Here is a 20,025-nt window from a genome sequence, read left to right on the forward strand (position 1 = left end):
CTGGTCCTGCAGCTGCCACTTTGCCGACGCACGTTATGAGTGTGCGGTCGGCAAGTGGTTAAATTCAAATTCAGATATTGGGGCATCCAACATTGCCCGCTTTACCTCCTCAATCTCTGACAATTCTACTTTCCTCAAGTATTCTCCGGGGTCCTGATTTGCAGCTTTATTTAAATTATACAGTTTCTCATAATAGTTAGTAAACACTATTCCTATTTCTTCCGTCTTGATTCGTATGTCTCCATTCACGTCTCTAATTTTATCAATGTAGTTTCTTCCTTTTATTCCACCTTTAAGAAACTGTGCCAAGTATCTACCAGATCTATTAATATTCTTTTTAAAGGCGATTTTTTTTGTTCTTTATCTCTGCTTCACATTTTTTGTCCAAAAATAAATTCAGATCCGATTTGATTTTATTTAGACTAATTATATTATCAGTGGAAGGGTTTTGTTTAGCTAAATTGTCTGCTTCTTTGAATGTATTAAGTAGGTTGTTTAAATTCTGCTCTCTTTCTCTATTTTTAGCGCTCTTTATTGCAATCAGCACTCCCCTTATCACACATTTCATTGTATCCCATAGGGTGATTGGCGAAATTTCAGGGGTTCTGTTCATTATAAATTAATTTATACTTGCGAATAGCTTCTTTTTTGTCTCTTCATCTTCCAGTAAGCTAGGATCTAATCTCCAAATGTTATTCTGTTGGGAGGAGGCCCCTATGCTTAATGTTAGCCAAATTGGTGCATGGTCTGAGTAAGTTATCCTCCCAATCTCGATATCCATTACCTCTATTATTCTTTTTTTGAGAGATGAGAAAGTAGTCAATCCTTGAGGCTGTCTTGTGTCTATTGGAGTAGAAGGTGTATTCCCTTTCATTCATGTTATAAAGCCTCCAAACATCTGATAGTTCTATTGTCCTCAATCTATCTTTCAGTAGTGTTAGTTCAGTATCTGGTATATGGCTATTACCCCTGGATGTGTCTTGGGGTGGGCTGATTGCAACATTGAAATCTCCCCCAATTACTATAGTGCCAATCACTACCCGTTTTACTTTATCTAAAAAGCTTGTGATAAATTTAACTTGATTTCTGTTGGGTGCATATATATTTGCCATTGTGAGATTTACACCATTAACCCTTCCCAGCACAATCAGCTCTCTTGCATTTTTATTTATTTGTATTACTCTATCAATTACCACTGACAGTTTTGAGCTAAACACTATTGCTACTCTTCCTGCCTTTTTTCTTGGTTTGCACTGATTATCCACCTACTATATCTTTTATCAAAAGATTTTGGGATTTTTCCACTTTTGAAGTGTGTCTCTTGGACAAACCCTATGTCAACCTTTTTTTCTCACAAATTCTCTATGATTCTACCTCTTTTACAGCCAGAATTGGCTCCTTTCACATGAATCGATTCAAATTTAATTATATTCATTTTATTAGAGAAAAAATCAAGCATATTAAAATTACAAGAGGTAGAGTACGAGGAAAAGTAAGGGAATGAGTTTCAGGGGTAGAGACGAGTGGCGAAGCGGCTGATTTACATTCTTCCACTTTCAATCGCATCCATACCCCCATACATCCAGTTAGATCCATATCTGAAGAGGGACACCTCTTGGTGCCGTCTTTGTGAGGTTGAGTTAATTTCTTTCTCTAGATGCCTTCTTTCATATTCCTTAAAAGGATTACTAATTGAAGGCCCCGTGTCCAGTAGAGTTGCACCACCTGTCATCATTTCTAGTCAAAATATGTACATCTGTATATCTATACTGTCTCCCATTTAGTGATCTCCCTTTTTGTGAGCCCTAAGGGCTCTGTAAAAGCTGCCAGTGGATCACCATCTCTCAGTATTGTGGATCTATTATCAAGTGACATGATCAGTGAAAGTAGGTATCCCCAGCGATATGTGCATCCCTTTTGTTTAATTTCTTCCAGGATAGGTCTGAGCAATCTACTCCTTTCCATCATCCTTTTAGAGAGGTCTTGGAATATTTCTATGTTAGAGTCTTTGTATTTTATAGTACCCATACTTCTTGCTTTTTTATGATCTTTTCCTTCACTTGAAACATCAGTAATTTGCAGAGAACATCTTCTCCTCCTCCCCCGCCTTTTTTGCCTCGCTCCCTGCCGACTCTGTGTATTCTTTCAATAATGATTTCCTCCGGTGCTTCCTGACCCAGGATATGTTTGAATAGGTCTGTTGTCACCTTTGCAAGCTCCTCTGCTTTAATTTGGGGCAGAAAACCTCTTATTTTGATATTGTTACGTCTATTTCGGTTTTCTAAGTCATCCAGCTTACTATTAATCTCATGTATTTGTTTTTTTATAGGTTTTGAACATGTTCTGAACATTCTGTTTCAGAAAACAGACATTTTCATCAGCTGTGGCTCCAGATGTAATTGTCAAACCCATAATGTCTTTGGCTCTTTAGCAGCCACACAGGAGGAGGCACCAATTAAAGCCATAGAATGCATTTGTGTGATGACAGAAATGTTATTGTATGCTTGTGATTGAAGGGGATACAGTCCCACAGAGGGCCTTTAATTACAGTAATTAACAGCCAACAGGATGTGCAGACTGGTGGTCTAGTTAGTTCAAGTTTGCAATGCAAATAGACAGCTAGGACATTAAAGGTAAATATTAATTATCATTTAGAAAGACAATAGAAGAAATCGAGAGCCCACAATAGTGTAGAATGTATTGGGTAATGTGGGTATAGGTTCTTTGTGTTAAAAATCATGCAACTACTTTCTAGGCAGGTGGGGAACATGAACCTGACCCCAGTCAGATTAAGAAGTTGCTCACTGTAGATCCAAAGAAAGGGGCAACACCCCTCTACCAAGGGTGTACACGGTATGACATATTAGTACAACAGAGGTACCAAGAAGATAAATATACACTAAAAACAGTTAAAAAAGGAGGTAGCAGTGGACTTACCTTCCCATAGATGACTCAATTAGGTCGATTTCAAATAAAAATCACTTTATTAAAGGGGATTACTAAGTAGATTTATAGACATAGAAAAAGAGGGAGCCACGCGAAAACCACTACCCCCAACTAGGTTCATTTTTAACCTCATATCATTATATTTTATTGGAATATTACATTGAACTGTTGGGAAAGGGCTTGTCTTTTTTCCCTACCAATTCCGCAAAAGTGATCAATGTATTTACCTGGTGCGTCTATTGTACTAATATGTACTTAATTAACACTATACTTTTTCACAATACTCTATCACTTACATTGCTAAATGTGTCTTCTTCTGGGTCTTTTTCTCAAGTATTTATAAAATGTCATACTAGGCAGGGAGAAGCTGTCAAACATTTGTAACGCCACTGTCTGTACGCTCTGTGGCTTATGCTGCTGCATTTGGGACATTATAAAAAGCAGGGGCAAACATCTGCTGAATTTGTTTTTTTACTTTCATTGTGTTATTGCTGTGTTTTCTGGGCTTTTTCTACTGCAGATAGAACAATGCCAGTGGCAGTATAGTCTATTTCAATAAAAATAAAATGCTGCTGCGGAGGTAATTAATATGATTTGAAAAGCCAAAACTACTGTATTATCTTCCATTTGTTTTCCCCTGTTTACAAAGGGAAACTGTGACATTGCTTACTGACATAAAAGCTGAAAGCAGGCTTCACAACATGCAAAATAACAGTTGTTTCTGCCATTTCTTATATGTTGATCCTTTCATACACAGCACAGTAAAGATGTAGTAGAGTCATTCATGCTGTTCCTTCAGCTTACATCAGAATCTGCAACATTTTTGTTAGACAAAATATAGCCTATATCTATATGAAACAAATGGTCCCCATACATCAGGTATCATGATTTAAAATGTCAGATCTTACCATTATAATCATAGTCAGAATACTCTGTAGAAGGATAGGGAAAGGGAAAAGAAATATCTTATTATCAACCATTGCAACCAATAGAGCAAGAAAGAAAACACAAAAATATCTTACTTATATATTCTTCTGCAAACTAATATAAAGGGCAGTCTTAATTACATTCCAAAGATTATAATTGTATGATACAAAAAATAGAGAACCCCAGCCAATCTAGAGTGCATAGAAAACAATAAGGTATTTTGGTTTTACAAAGTAAAACGTCCTACTGGTATAAAGGTATCTTCCTTAACCTGCCTACTGCATCACGCCGATGGGCGTGGCCACGGTGGCAGCACCAGGACCGCCTAATGCTGATCGGCATAAAGTCCTGGGGCTTGCTTTTGCAGGAGATCGCATGCGCCGCTGTGTGCGCATCTTCGCTTGGTAGGCTCCGCTCTGCTCCAGCCTATAGTCTCACAGCCGCTCGGAGGCTGTTGGCAAAACCACCATCTAATATATCTATACAGCGCTGTACAGGGGACAGCCGTGTGACACGGCTATCCCCCTGGGACACAAGAGAGCAATCGGCTGTCATAGGCTGAAGCCTATGAGAGCCAACTGCCGTGATTGGCTGGCTGGGGGGAGGGAGGGAAAAATAAATAAATAGGTAAATTGAATAAATAAAAAAGAACATAAATATTTATTAACCACTTCAGCCTTCAGTCGTTTTCACTTTATGCATTCGAGCAATTTTCACCTCCCATTCATTAGCCTATAACTTTATCACTACTTATCACAATGAACTGATCTATATCTTGTTTTTTCCGCCACCAATTAGGCTTTCTTTGGGGGGTACATTTTGCTAAGAGCCACTTTACTGTAAATGCATTTTAACAGGAAGAATAAGAAAAAAACGGAAAAAATTCATTATTTCTCAGTTTTCAGCCATTATAGTTTTAAAATAATACATGCCTCCATAATTAAAACTCATGTATTGTATTTGCCCATATGTCCCGGTTATTACACCATTAAAATTATGTCCCTATCACAATGTATGGCGACAATATTTTATTTGGAAATAAAGGTTCATTTTTTCCGTTTTCCATCTATCACTATTTACAAGTTTAAAATAAAAAAAAAATAGAAATATTTCATCTTTACATTGATATTTAAAAAGTTTAGACCCTTAGGTAAATATTTACATGTTTTTTTTATTGTAATGGGTTTTTTTTTGTATTAAACATTTTATTTGGGTATTTTTGGGAGGGTGGGATGTAAGCCATAGTTTTATAATGTAAATGTGTCTTGAGTTTTATTTTTTTCACTTTTAGTTGTAGTTTTACTTTTTGGCCACAAGATGGCGGCCATGAGTTTGTTTACATGACGTCACTCTAAGCGTAACATATGCTTAGAGCGACGTATGGGGGACGTTACAGCCAGAAAAAGTGCAGCTTCCGAGAGAAGCTGTCGCTTTTTCAGCGGGGGAGAGGAATCAGTGATCAGGCACCATAGCCCGATTCACTGATTGCCAGGCTAACGAACCGCGGCTGGGTGCGCGCGTGCGCGCGATCGGCCGCGGGAGCGCGCGGACGTGCACATGGCCTCCTGGGCGTAGCTAGTACGTCCAGGAGGCCAAAGTAGTTAAAAAAATAAACACGGGGGAGGGGGATCAGACCCCACCAACAGGAAGTTCTGTTGGTGGGGAGAAAAGAGGGGGGAATGACTTGTGTGCTGAGTTGTGCAGACCTGCAGCTAGGCCTTAAAGCTGCAGTGGCCAATTAAGCAAAAAATGGCATGGTGTTTAGGGGGGTTTACCACTGCGGTCCTCAACTAGTTAAACAACTTCAGACATCTTTATTAAATATTAGGCAATAGGAACTGATAGAAAAAGAAACTGCAATAGCCAAGGGGTCTTTCCTACTCTACATCCTAGACAATAAGAAAAATATGGTTAAGATAAATATCATCCTCCAAAAATACCCCAACATGTCAACAGTGTTTCAAATGAAAGGAAAAGAATGGTGTTTATAAACACTTACCTTGTGGTGCTGGTGTTTCTGTGGGAGAGGCATGGAAAAGACAAAGATCAGTACATCTTACCACAAAGAAGGAAGATGAACCAAGACAGCAAATTTCTAAAAAGTAATTCAACGCAAATTCCTAAACACTGCTAACTTTAACTAGACTGAAAACAAAAACCATACAAAAAAAAGGAGAAACATTTTAACGCAACCTATCTTGGCCATCTCCATGTCAGTGTATAGGAAGCAATGGGAAATGCTACTACTTTCTACTTCGAAAACAACATGCTTCCTGATTCAGTCCCATCAACTAATTTTGACCTGTGTCAAAAATGTGTCAGTAGCTCCACCCTTGAGGACTTTAATTTGACAGCCCTTCACTAGATTATGCAATAAATGATTTATCACAGAAGAGAGTATGCTCAAAAATTATCTCCTGCTAGAATAAAAAAAAACACTTAAAACCCATATTACTAACACACAATAAATACTTCCTACAAATCAGGAATCAGAATTCCAAATGTTAAATCTCACCATAGAAGCTGTAATATTCTGAAAAGCGTAAGAAAAAAAGAAGAGAATTAATAAGGATTCTCAAACCGCTTAACAAGGAAAACATGAAGAGTTCTAACTGAATTATGAGGTTTGTAAATATCATATAGGGCCATTATAAGTTATTCCATCTTCATTTTATAACAGCTTGTTCAACATCCGATAAACCTCATCACTATCATGCCTTAAATCTTAGATTCTATTATTTATTAAGGAAGAGACTGAGGAAGATAATATCTCCAGATGTTTTGTTAGAAAAAAATATGGCCGAAAACTTGTATGAAACAAATGGTTCCTACACATTAGGTAAAGTGACTTAAAATATAAAATCTTACTGTCATATTCTTCATAATCTATTTTATAAAACTAATATCTTACTGTCATATTTTTCATAGTCTATGTTAATTTTGTAATAACAGCTTATTCTACTTCTTAAAATTGTATTACTATAATATCTTAAACCCTAGATCATCCATTAGGTTATTTATTAAGGAAGAGACTGGGGTAAAAATAAATTCTTGACCTTGCTTATTATTACTATATAAAAGGCACTACAAAATCATACTACTAATATACAATACATTATTCCTACATGTTAATTATCAACATTTCAAATGTCAACTCTTACCAACATAGACAGCGTCCTCTGAAAAGGGATAGAATAAAAAAGAAAAGATTCTCAACAATGCAAACATTAGGAATTTTGACTGAAATATGATTCTACTAATTTTTATAATAAGTAAAATCTTGTTGTAATATTCATAGTCAGCATACTCTATAAAAGGATAAGGAAAAGAGAAGTCTTAAAGATTCTCAACCAATGAAACCAGAAAGGAAACAAACATCTCTTGAAATATCTTTTAGAAACTATAACCAAAGACAGTCTTAATAATATTTCAAATATCATAATCCTATGATACAAAAATAATGGAAAACCCCAGCCAAATCTAGAGTACTTAGAACCAGAACTAGAAGGTCTTTCATTTTCTTTTAGATGGTAAAACTTTATACTGGTACAGATATGTCTTTCTTAAAGAGACTCTAAAGCCTCCTTAAAATAATGTTTTTATTATAAAAAGCTCTTAAGCATGTTTGCCCTAACTAAACCGCTGCATCCCCACCGCTGAAATCTAACTAAATCCCCCCAAACTCTCCTCGCAAAATCCACAACTTTCTTGGTCATGAATTTTGCTGCCCTGCGCGCTTCCGTGAGAGGCAGAGCTTTCAGCTGCAGCTCTGCCTCTACACGCATCTATCAGCGCGTATCTCCGCCTTTCCCCCGCCCCTCTCAGTGAAGGGGCCTGAGAGGGGCGGGCGGAGATACGCGCTGATAGACGCGTGGAGAGGCAGAGCTGCAGCTGAAAGTTCTGCCTCTCACGGAAGTGCTCCCCGCAGTGTGCCCCGGGGAGTTTGGGGGGATTTAGTTATATTTCAGCCGCAGGGATGCGGCGTTTTAGTTAGGGCAAACATGCTTAAGAGCTTTTTGCAATAAAAAACTGTATTTTAGGAGGCTTCAGAGTCTCTTTAAACTGCATTAGATATCTTTATTAAATTGTAGGCTAAAGTAATATGTAGGAAAGGATTAACTTCCATAGCTAAGGGGCTTTTCTTATACTGCACTATAGAACATGATAAAATGGAAGCCAGCAACTCCCAGGCTACGGAAGGGATGTGGTGATCAAAGACACAGCATATAGTTAAACCTTGTTATAAGAAGAGGACCCACTGAATATCCATATACTTTACCCAGAAATAGGCCTTAACGTCTATGTAAAATCATTTGTCAGAGAGATAATTTGTTAAAGCATTAAACAAAAAAAATGGGAAAAAACGTTCACCTTCACAAACAACGTTTCCATGGCTGCAGTAGCTAAAATTAAAAAAATAATAATTAATCCATATATTATCATATATATATATATATATATATATATATATATATATATATATATATATATATATATATATAATATTTTAAATGTATAAAGCAAAGTATATACATTCCAGATAGATACATATATTGTTTTTACATAGCAAAATATTATTTCTTTTAATTACGCACACAGCTTTGTAGCAATGTTAAAGAGGTTATCGTGTGTCACTGTTTCCCTTTATAGCAACCCTGCATCTATCTAATTGCTCCTTTTATGAGTTGATAAAAAATATATTGGCAGCCAGTATTTTCAATGGTAGAGCATATAATAAAACATGTCTTTTTACTGTGCATAAAACTGCATGTAAATGTTGTTCATGCAACTGTATATAAAAGCTGTTATGCAGAGTACATGTGAAAAGGGCCCGTGGTAAAAAGTGTGTCAGAGATTATAATTTTAACAATACTCTACTAGCGACTATCAGTTGCCCTCAGTCTTGTGCTTCATGCAAGATCTTGTTTCAATGGCCTCAATTCTTGTAGGGTTATGAAACAAATTACCTCATGTGAGGTAATTTACTTCATGAGGTAATGACATTTAACAATTCTGGTAGGTTTTAGTCATTTTGCTTAAGGGCTGTCCTCTTAAAAGCATATGATGATTTCACCCCATTGATAGGCCGATGGTCTGGACCATGTTCCGTAAATGCTTTGATGACAACTTCCTTCCCTCCGAAGGAACATTGAAGATGGGTCTTCTAGCATAATAATGACCCAAATATAGCCACAAGGGAATAAAGGTGTGGCTAAAAAGATGCACATTAAGGTGTAGTAGTAGCTTTTAGCTAGTTTCCAGATGCTTCAAGTTGCTAAGTGGCAGCCAAGAAACTTAAAGGATTTAGAGAGTTTCTGTAAACAGAAGCAGGCCAAAAACCCCTCTGGGGGATGAAGCAAACCTGGTGAACCAACAACAAGAACACATTTACAGAAGCAATTGCTAACAAGGGTTTCTTCACAAAGTACTAAGTCATGTTTTGTTTAAAGGGCAGTTATTGATAAAACATTTTTTTTACATACTCTGTATTAGGGTTACCATTACCACTAGTAATAGGCAAATTATTTATTCCCACGGTTTTCTCTGTCTGCTTTAAAATAATCCTTCAATCCTAGCACAGCTCATAAATACTTTATTGTGTTCTCCTTACAGCATGCAGGAGAGTCTAAAAAGGAAAGCCGATCAGAGGAGGTAACATGTAGCTAGATGTGCTGTAATATTTCTGTAATATAACTAGCAGTCAGGGAGATATTTATACACCACTCCTGACTGACTGCTTGTTATCACACGCCCCTAGTGGCTGGACCGCTCAATGTCTTCCAAGCTACTTCAACACACAGACTATCCAACCTCGTGGATGCAAACAGTGCACTGAAACCACTGGAATTTGGCAGCAAACAGGCTAGAAGGAAGCGTGTGAGCTACAAGAATACAAAACCACAATATTTCAGGGTACAAAGCTACCTCCACCTCTGTAAAGGACATAGGACCTAATCTCACCTATTCTAAAACCTGTGAATAAAAGTGGTTAGAACACACTGCTATAGCTATCAATACAATACTTCTGGGTAGCGAATCTTCCGAAAGGCTAGGATTCGTTCTGGTTGGCTGAAAAGCAGGTTGCAGTTGAGACAAAAAAATAACTTAAGGTCTTTTTATTATAAATGCAATATAAATAATTAATATATATACAGAAAATAATTAAAAGCTAACAACTATAGAGGCGAGTAGCCACAGTGAATAAAAAAGGAATACAAAAAGGAGAAAACTAAATACTTTAAGGTTTCAGCATAGTATGTCCTTTGCTTCAGTATCAGAGTCCAGAAAAAATGGTAAAGTCCCTTGTTTCAGTTCAGAAAAATAACCACCAGCCACATGGCCCTCTGACTGGCCTGATCAGATGATGTTACACAAGGGAGGACTGCACTCAGATTTCAGTCCTGAGCTTATGAATGACCCAGCTTTTTGGGCGGGATCTCACAGTCAGCCCCTGGGCTGGACTGGGCATTATTATATTTTGGGCGGGAAACTTAAGTCCAACAAATATGACATTTTCCACATTTCAGGCCTTGCTACTTGCACACAAATAATAATCCCAAATTCATACATTTCAAGAAATATCGACCTAATTGTCAACTAGGGACCTTAGCTCGTTTAATAACGGCTCTAGGTCCATCACCGCCACCACCTGTCAGCACGCACCCCCACCCACGCACGCACATGCCCGCCCCTTGGCCCCGTCTTCCCCTGCAAGCCGCGTGTTGCTCCCCCTCAGTGTCTCTGCGTTCCTGCACATGCGTAGAGCGCAAAAATACACACATACGGACATGGGACGCAGGGGTTTTATTAGGTAGGATATGCATGAATATGTTCTAATGTTCTGCCACTGAGAAGTTTAATAACTCGGCCGTGGTTTACCACAGCTCTTTAGAAGGGGTACCAAAAGGTTCAGCGAGACGCCACAAATCAAAAGATATAACTTCCATAATTATCCTAGGTACGGTATCTCTTAAACAAGCAAAAATAATACAATAAATGTATTTTCTATCTGCTACTGGCATTGCCAGAATGTCTACAAAACCCTTGTTTTGAGTAGGCCCCCTGCTGTGGATTTCCTGACTTCCATAGCAGTAAAAGCCAACTGCTACTTTTCAGATGGTATTCATACCTAACTGAGAAGCAAGACCCTTTTGTACCAGTTAACTGAACACAAACATTGGCCAGCTCAGAGAAAAAATGTGATTCTATAAATAGAGCTGCTAGAATAGCCAGGTTTTCAAAGACACAGATGTCAGCAAAAAGCACAAGCAACCCCAAGTGATTTGCGTTCTGCTATAACCACAAACACAATCCATCCTGGCAGGGGTTGATAATGTTGATAAAAATATGCTGATAATGCCTTTCTGCACAGTCAGATAAGTGGAGACAATAAATACACATTGCTGTTAACTTAACCCCTTATCACCACCTGAATTTTTCAGCTAGTTGATTACTAGACTAAACACTGAGGAGTTGACAGCAATGCCACCTGTGCAGGAACATTGTCCAGCTCTGCAGTGCCGAAAACTTTGTATCTGGAGGCATCAGGGTGATTTTACAGCAGAGAGGCAGAGGTTTGTGAGGAAATTAATTCCTCCTAGTCAGTGGTGTAGCTACAAACCTCAGGGCCCCGATGTAGAATTTGTACCTGCCCCCCCCCCCCACATTATATAGCCAGGCATAGGCGCCTACTGTATAGGTAGCCAGGAATTGGTGCCCCAGTATAGGTAGTCAGGAATCAGTGCCCCAGTATAGATAGCCAGGAGTAGGTGTCCCAGTATAGATAGCCAGGGATTGGTGCCACAGTATAGATACCCAAAGATAGGTGCCTCAGTATAGATAGCCAGGGAGAGAGACAGGAACACAGGGAGAGAGACAGCCAGAGAGAGAGAGACAGGGACACAGGGACAGAGACAGGGACAAAGGGGGAGAGACAGGGACACAGGGGAGAGAGACAGTGACACAGGGAGAGAAATAGGGACACAGGGGAGAGAGACAGGGACACAGGGGGAGAGACAGCCAGGGAGAGAGACAGCTAGGGAGAGACATAGGGACACAGGGAGAGAGACAGCCACAGGGAGAGAGACAGGGACAAAGGGGGAAAGACAGCCAGGGAGAGAGACAGGGACACAGGGAGAGAGACAGCCACCAGGAGAGAAAAAGCCAGGGAGAGAGACAGGGACTCAGGGAGAGAGACAGGGACTCAGGGAGAGACCCAGCCACAGGGAGAGAGACAGGGACACAGGGAGAGAGACAGCCAGGGAGAGAGAAAGGGACCCAGGGAGAGAGACAGCCACAGGGAGAGAGACAGGGACACAGGGGGAGAGACAGCCAGGGAGAGAGACAGGGGCACAGGGAGAGAAACAGCCAGGGAGAGAGACGGACACAGGGGAGAGAGACAGCCAAGGAGAGAGCCAGGGACCCAGTATAGGTGTGAGAATCTGCTCAGCTGCCTGCGCAGGCAGGCAGCCTTTTGACTATTGTTTAGGTTTGCATGCTGCAGGACTCTGGAACAGAGACCTGTCTTTCCATTGCAAGTTCTGGTCTGTTCTCTTGCTGGGGAATTTGCATACATTCGTTATGCAAATCCCCTACCTGCCTTCTTTGATGACTGGCACTATAAGAGCTTTATGTTTCCCAGAAGGCTTTGCTGGTCATTTCCTTTCCAGGGTCTGTTCCTGATGGACACTGCTGGAGTGTCAGCCATTGCTATCTAGTATAGTTAATTCCTGGGGGTTGCTTTAGGCTCCCCTTCTAGCCCAGTCAGGTTGTATTATCTGTATTGCCTGTTCTGTCTTGTCTTGCCTGTTGCCATTGTCCTGTCCCAACGGTGGTCGACAGGAAATGGTTCTGATCTCTGTTCTTGGAGTATAGCTGGTGCAGCGGTTGCTACCAGCTATCTCTTCTGTTCTGTCTCCTGGGATCGCGCTAGCTACTTTTCGCTAGCGCTGGGGATCCTTCTGTTCTGTCTTCTGGGATCGCGCTAGCCACTTTTCGCTAGCGCTGGGGATCCTTCTGTTCTGCTACTCTGTACCTGGATCGCGCTAGCCACTTTTCGCTAGTGCTGTGGATCCTATCTCCTGCTTGTCCCTGTTTTCGTGTGTCTGTCTTGTCTGCTACGTTTGCTGGAGGCTCGGTGAGGTAACCGTTAAGCAAGCGCTCGCGTCCTCTGTTTCATGTTTGTCTGTCGATGGTTAGTTAGGCGTGCTTGTCTCTATTGTGCTTATCACGTGGAGACCGCGCATAACCGCATGCACTGTTGCGAATGAGTGCGGTGTTCGCGGTTAGCTAGCGTTTGTTATTTTCCGCATCTTCTCATTGTATTATTTGCTGTGCCTTTGCTACCCTCGTATTCTATTCTGATCTGCCTTGTGTCACGTCTGGCGATTGCACCTCTCGCGATCGCGTTCCTATTTCATATCTGCTGTTGTGTGTGTGCAGTCGTGGGGTGGCGACTGGATTGGCGCACACATACAACCTGTTCCTTTGCTCGCTCTCATTCGCAATCGCCTCTCTTGCGATTGCGTTCTGCGCTTCGTACAATTCCTGTCTGGCACTTGTGGAGGTACAGAGGATTGGTTCCTCTGCACTCCCCAGCGCCATCTGCCGACAGGAATTTCCCTCTAAGGGTGCGTAGCACCTTTTGCTGGGTGCCTGCAAATATATGCTTGTGGAGGATTTCCGCCGTGTCAGCGCACGCGTTGTGCGCTGATCACGGAGAAAGTTCCACAATCGTTACAATAGGTAGTCAGGAAGAGAGACAGGGACACAGGGAGAGAGAGAGGGACACAGGGAGAGAGACAGGGACACAGGTATAGAGACAGGGACACAGTGGGAGAGACAGGGACACAGGGGGAGAGACAGGGACACAGGGGGAGAGACAGTGACACAGGGGAGAGAGACAGGGACAAAGGGGAGAGAGACAGGGACACAGGAGGAAAGACAGCCAGGGAGAGAGACAGCTAGGGAGAGACATAGGGACACAGGGAGAGAGACAGGGACACAGGGGGAGAGACAGCCAGGGAGAGAGACAGGGACATAGGGAGAGAGACAGCCAGGGAGAGAGACAGAGAGACGGGGACACAGGGAGAGACCCCGCCACAGGGAGAGAGACAGGGACACAGGAAGAGAAACAGCCAGGGAGAGAGACAGGGACTCAGGGAGAGAGACAGCCACAGGGAGAGAGACAGGGACACAGGGGGAGAGACAGCCAGGGAGAGAGACAGGGACACAGGGAAAGAGACAGCCAGGGAGAGAGACAGGGACACAGGAGGAGAGACAGGGACACGGGGGAGAGAAAGCCACAGGGAGAGAGACAGGGACACAGGGGGAGAGACAGCCAGGGAGAGAGGGACACAAGGAGAGAGACACAGACACAGTGAGAGAGACAGCTAGGGAGAGAGACAATGGGGGAGGGGTGTATGCAGCCCGGACTTACAAATCTTCAGCCACCAGATTCTGAGACCATTCATAATTCCACACATCAGCGCTCTGCAGTATCCCGGGGCACATTCAAAGTTACACGGAGGCTAAAAGGACCCCACTCTCCTCTGCTCTGTAGGCTGACTCCCATGTGCCATTTCCCAGTGATTAAAAAAACTTTGTATATTTCAATCAGGCACTTGAGAGCCCACCTGGAGAGAAGTGTGGGGTCCTTCTGGGCTCTGTGTTGCTGTTCATGTGTCCCGGGACAGTGCAGAGCAGGGCTGATGCAGGGGATAAATAGTGATGATTCCTCTGCCCAGCAGAAGACATGGAGGGGGGCCCGGGACAGCCAAACATGCCTTCCGAACAGTGAAGGTTCCAGCGAACACAGTGAAGGTCCTGCTGTGACTGTTGGGACCTTTGCATGTGGGGAGGATGATCGGGCCCCCCCAGGGGCCCCAGGCCCGGTCACACAGGTGACTGCTGCGACCGTGGCCCCTATGCCCCTGCTCCTAGTACTTGTGGTAATGTGTGACCCAACATACAGCATTTAAAAAAAAGATGTTTGAATCGATAGATATCCTTTAAGGATCAAATGCTTATGTCACTCTATGACATGCAGCTCTATCTATAACTTTTCTGCAATCTGCTTTTTTTCTGGCTTTTTGGTTGATAATCTTTCTCTCCATTACATTAACACTACAATAAAAATGACAAATTGTACATTTTGTTTAAATGGGCAAACTTACAAATTTAGCAGAGGATAATAATCTAATAATCATTTCCTCCACTGTATGTCTTTTTAATCTCTGTTAAGTTATATACTGACTAATAAATAAGAAAGCACAGCTCATATACAGTACATTAGAACTTCAGAAATAGATACAGCTTTTTTGCTAAGATACATAAGTTCTAGTAAGATGCATTAATTACAACAATACATCAGTTCTTGCATAGTTGCTAGCTCATACTTATAGTGTTGTAGGTTATTCATGACAAATAGATGAGACCCCAAATACATTTTCCACGTGCCTAGGATATTCCCTGTCCTGAGGAGTTTGTAAATCCAGAATTCACAAGCTAAGTCACTAATAGAGCTGATACAATTTTATTTAGCCCAAAATTGAATATACCAATTAAATATGGTCAAGTTCATATTAGTATAAAAAATTGTAGGTAAAGGATTGAATAGAGATCACAGTTTTGAACCATTGAGTAAATTTAGTTCCCCACATTACTCTGGCTCTATGTGACATGAAGTCACCTGTTAGTACAAAAACTGTGCTCCTTGCTACCAAGTGGAAGACAGCGGGTGAGTGAAAACTCCGCTTTGAGAGTTTTCACTCACCTGCTGTCTTCCGCTCGGTAGCAAGGAGCCAGTTGCGCCGGGTGGACAGGATTGTAACCGACCATGGGGTTCTTAGTAGCCGAAGACAGCAGATGGCTGATAAACTCTCGGAGCGGGGATACCCTCCCGATCTTATTCAGGAAGTACGTGATGAGATCTCTGGTCCTGATGGAAACATCAGGACCAGGGCTCCCGAGGTGCACGTCTGCCCTTTGTCTGCCAGTTTCACAGTTACTCCAATAAAGTTTTTGCCAGCATCAAGAAACACTGGCACATATTGGGCAGCGCATACCCAGAAATCCCTGAATTTAGTTCACACCAATTCCTGCCTGTAGACGTAACGAAACTATTGGCAGCAGATTGGTGAGGGCTTACATCCCTCCAATGCCATCGGAGACCACTAGCTTTTTGGGTCCGAAACGCAAAGGGTCATTCCCTTGCCTTTCATGTAGCAAATGTCAACATAGGACTAAGGGATCTGTTTTTGGGGAGAACTTTCAGATCAGACATTTTCTCACCTGCCAGAGCTCATTTGTTGTCTTTTTGTTGACTTGCCCTTGCGGCTTGAAATATGTTGGTGAAACCACACAGAAGGTGCAGGATCGCATATGTCAACATAGGAGCTCTGTCAGGGGGGGAACCCCTGATCTCCCGGTAGCGAGACATTTTCGCTTCATGGGACACAGAGACGTGGATCTCAAATTCATGGTCATTGACCATATACCTAAACCGAAGAGAGGGGGTGATCGGGTCCTGCTCCTTAAAAAGAGGGATCCACAAATTGGGGTCCCTACACCAACATGGTTTGAATAGGGACTTCGACCTCCATTTATATTTATAATGTATTTCTTTAATGTTATAGGTGACATGTTATGGGATTTACTTGGATTGGATGACACGGATCGGACACAGACACAGAGATTTGAACAATGGACTGAAATTAGATGAGATAAGTGTGAATTTAAAACGTATGATTTCCTGTATGTATTATTTCCTTTGTTCCCCTTTAAATGGGTGAATACTTATGTTGTCATTTCCAGGTATATATTTGAATGTGTTGTACTGATTCATTTGGCATTGAGGAAGGTTGGGGACAACCGAAATGTTTGCCTGTATGAAATTTACTGTTTGCTCAATAAAGAGCCATGTGCTGCAACTCCTCGTTTCTCTCTTATATGATCCAGAGGGATTGGGCTCCCTCAGTTGCGGCATACATATACAAGGGATTACTTGTGTGAGCTGCTGATCCCCCTGGACTATATATATATATATATATATATATATATATATATATATATATATATATATATATATATATATATATATATATATAATTATCCTTATGAGTAACCAAAGTGGTAAATATAACTAGTCAGATGTAACTGTTCTTAACTATATTTTCACAAGGTTAATACTTTACATTCTTATAACCTAATACTTTATATATAAATTACCATTCCTTCCCACACTCATCCACAGTCTGTGAATTTGCTGTTAATATTTGTCCTTTGTATGAGCAGCTGCATGCAGAAAGGCTAACACATGTCATGGTGTTTTGATCAAAGTAGGGAGCATCAGCAGTGCATCTTGGATAGCAACCTGTAGGCAAATATGAAATATGTCAACATAAAAGGGAACTTACATTAATAAATAAACATGAGTATCGTAAAATGGCTAATATATCATATTCCTGTGGGTAAAAAAATGGGGAGGCTGGCATGACAATGGAAGTCATTGTGGAGTACTCTGTGGAGTCTGCTGGTCTGCTGATGTAAAGTGCCTTAGTGTGCTCTGGTCATAAAGATTGAAGCAGGGATGCAGATTTCAGAAACTAGTGGAGAGAGACCCAGCACTGCCGATAAACGTTTAATTATTCACTCTTGCACATACAATTAAAACAGGCAAACATACTGGTACGAGTTGAGACAGTGGAGAGTGGGCAGTGAGTGATAGCCTTATGGCCATTTCATGCTTAGCGGCACTTCTTCCTAGCTAGGTTTAAACACAGCTGAGTATGAAATGGCCATCAGGCTATCACCCACCACCCGCTGTCTCAACTTGTACCAGTATGTTTCCCTAAAAACAGGGAACACCAAGAGCCCCAATAGTGTAATTCGTACTGGACAAGGTGGCAATAAGTTTGTATTGCTAAATACTCACAAGTCAGGGTCACCAGCAGGCAACCACTATAAAGGCAGGTGGGGAGATTGTCCTGACCACACTCAGAATTAAGAAGTCACTCTCTGTAGCCAGGAAGAAAGGGTAGCAACCCTCCACCAAGGGTGAATTAAATGAGCTTAAAAACCAACTTAAATGGCAAAATTGAAGGAGGAAGTGGTGGTCTTACCTCCCTCAAGCAGACACGACAACGACTGCGATTCAGACAGTCAAACACATTTATTAGGAACTCCAAAAAGAAATATAACGCGTTTCGCAGGTTCAACCCCGCTTCTTCAGGCAATATAGGTTTGATACTCCTCCCTATATTGCCTGATGAAGCGGGGTTGAACCTGCGAAACGCGTTGCATTTCTTTTTGGAGTTCCTAATAAATGTGTTTGACTGTCTGAATCGCAGTCGTTGTCGTGTCTGCTTGAGGGAGGTAAGACCACCACTTCCTCCTTCAATTTTGCCATTTAAGTTGGTTTTTAAGCTCATTTAATCTAATCTTATACTTTTGGTGCCTTTGTTCATTGTATACAACAAGTATGTGTCCCTGTATTTTTTGTATGTATGAGATGGAATAGTTAAATATTTATTGATCACATAGTTCACCAGTGCCAGGTCTCTCCATTAGTTCTGAAATCTAATAGAACATTTTTTACACAAAAGGTCTAAACACTAAAACAAAATGTGATTCACAGTTTAACCAACACAATGAAATACATCTTGTAAAGACAGAATAAATACATAGTAAAAAAAAAAAAGAGATTCAAGTATTTATAACGAGGAGTATTCAATTCTCCTAAGGCTACATTATTTATAGGTATAACAGCAAACTCGTCATATGGTTCCATGGGAGTAGAGAAGAGGACAGAGAACTTGTTTCACAATCATTTTTTCTAAAAACTGCAACAATTTTGTTTTGTAATTTTAATCTTGCTTAATCAAACTGCATTTAAGTTATAAAGAATGGTTTTCTTGTGGTGACTTTCATTTATTAGCCTGATATTAACTAGGGAATTGAATCTATTAAAAAAAAAAAGACCAACAAAAAAAGAACGGGAGACAGACGTGTTGTTTACATGGAGGCTATGTGGAGAGACAAAGCTAAAAGTGAGTCTAGGAAAGCATCAGGAGAAAATATGGAAAAAGGGTTTCTTCATCCATTATTGGCTGGCAACAATGCTGATTTCAGATGTCTTGCTAAAAGGCACCCGCTCACAAGACTAGAAGGGTGACTGCATATGAAGTCACATATTTTCCCCATGACCACTGTCCACATGCCTAGAGACAGGTCAGCACTTCTATTTCTGAGGCCTACATGTACAGAAGACCTTATGCCTTAAGCCCCATTTTAGACACCAACCCTCAGATTTCAACCCCCCCTCCCCCCACCACCACCACCCCCAAGTCACACTCACCTAATGATGATAAGAATATGTATTCATTTGCTGTAGCTTCATGCAATGTACACTTACTCATCTGCTGTAAGCATGTTGCTGTATACTTATCCACATGCTGCAAACACCTGCACTGTATGTTTACCCACCCCCAGTAAGCACATTTACTGTGGACTTATCCACACTCTATATGGGCCTGGACTGTATATTTACCCAAATGCCATAAGCACATGCAGTATGTATTTACCCACCTGCTTTAAGAACATGCTCTACATACTTGCCTACCCATTGCAACCACATGCACTGTATTGTTACATACTTGCTGTAACCACATCATGTTCGGTGTACCTCTCCACCTGACGTAAGCACCTGCACTATATACTTGCCTACTTGCTGCAACCTCATGTACTGTACACCTACTCATATGTTGCAATCACATGTGCTGGACATTTAGACACATGCTTGGCACTTACTTGTGTACTGTAAGTATATGTACTGTATACTTTCCAATTCCTTTAACCACTTCAGCCTACAGTATCGAAAATCGTAAGCATTCGAGCAAAGTTCACCTCCCATTCATTTGCCAATAACTTTATTGCTACTTATCACAATTAATTGATCTATATCTTGTTTATTCCGCCACTAATTAGGCTTTCTTTGGGTAGTACATTTTGTTAAGAATTATTTTTTTTCTAAATCCATTGTAACAGGAAGATTAAGAAAGAAATGGAAACAATCATTATTTCTCAGTTTTTGGCCATTATAGTTTAAAATTAATAAATGCTACCATAATTAAAACTCATGTATTTTATTTGCCC

At 41.0% G+C, this 20,025-nt stretch overlaps 1 protein-coding gene across 1 annotated transcript in view; it reads right to left on the bottom strand.

The window, feature by feature from the left end:
• Nucleotides 1-20,025, bottom strand: part of LOC137562298 (mucin-19-like) — a 177,343-nt gene that overhangs the window by 96,456 nt on the left and 60,862 nt on the right. Inside the window, exons 18-22 of the mRNA XM_068273632.1 lie at nt 17,101-17,245; nt 8,245-8,276; nt 7,035-7,052; nt 5,873-5,890; nt 3,855-3,878 (exon numbers count right to left, since the gene is read on the bottom strand). Coding sequence (XP_068129733.1) covers nt 3,855-3,878; nt 5,873-5,890; nt 7,035-7,052; nt 8,245-8,276; nt 17,101-17,245 — 237 coding nt within the window. The remainder of the gene's footprint in view (nt 1-3,854; nt 3,879-5,872; nt 5,891-7,034; nt 7,053-8,244; nt 8,277-17,100; nt 17,246-20,025) is intronic.

This window comes from Hyperolius riggenbachi, chromosome 3 (assembly GCF_040937935.1).
Source record: "Hyperolius riggenbachi isolate aHypRig1 chromosome 3, aHypRig1.pri, whole genome shotgun sequence".
NCBI classification, from domain to species: domain Eukaryota; kingdom Metazoa; phylum Chordata; class Amphibia; order Anura; family Hyperoliidae; genus Hyperolius; species Hyperolius riggenbachi.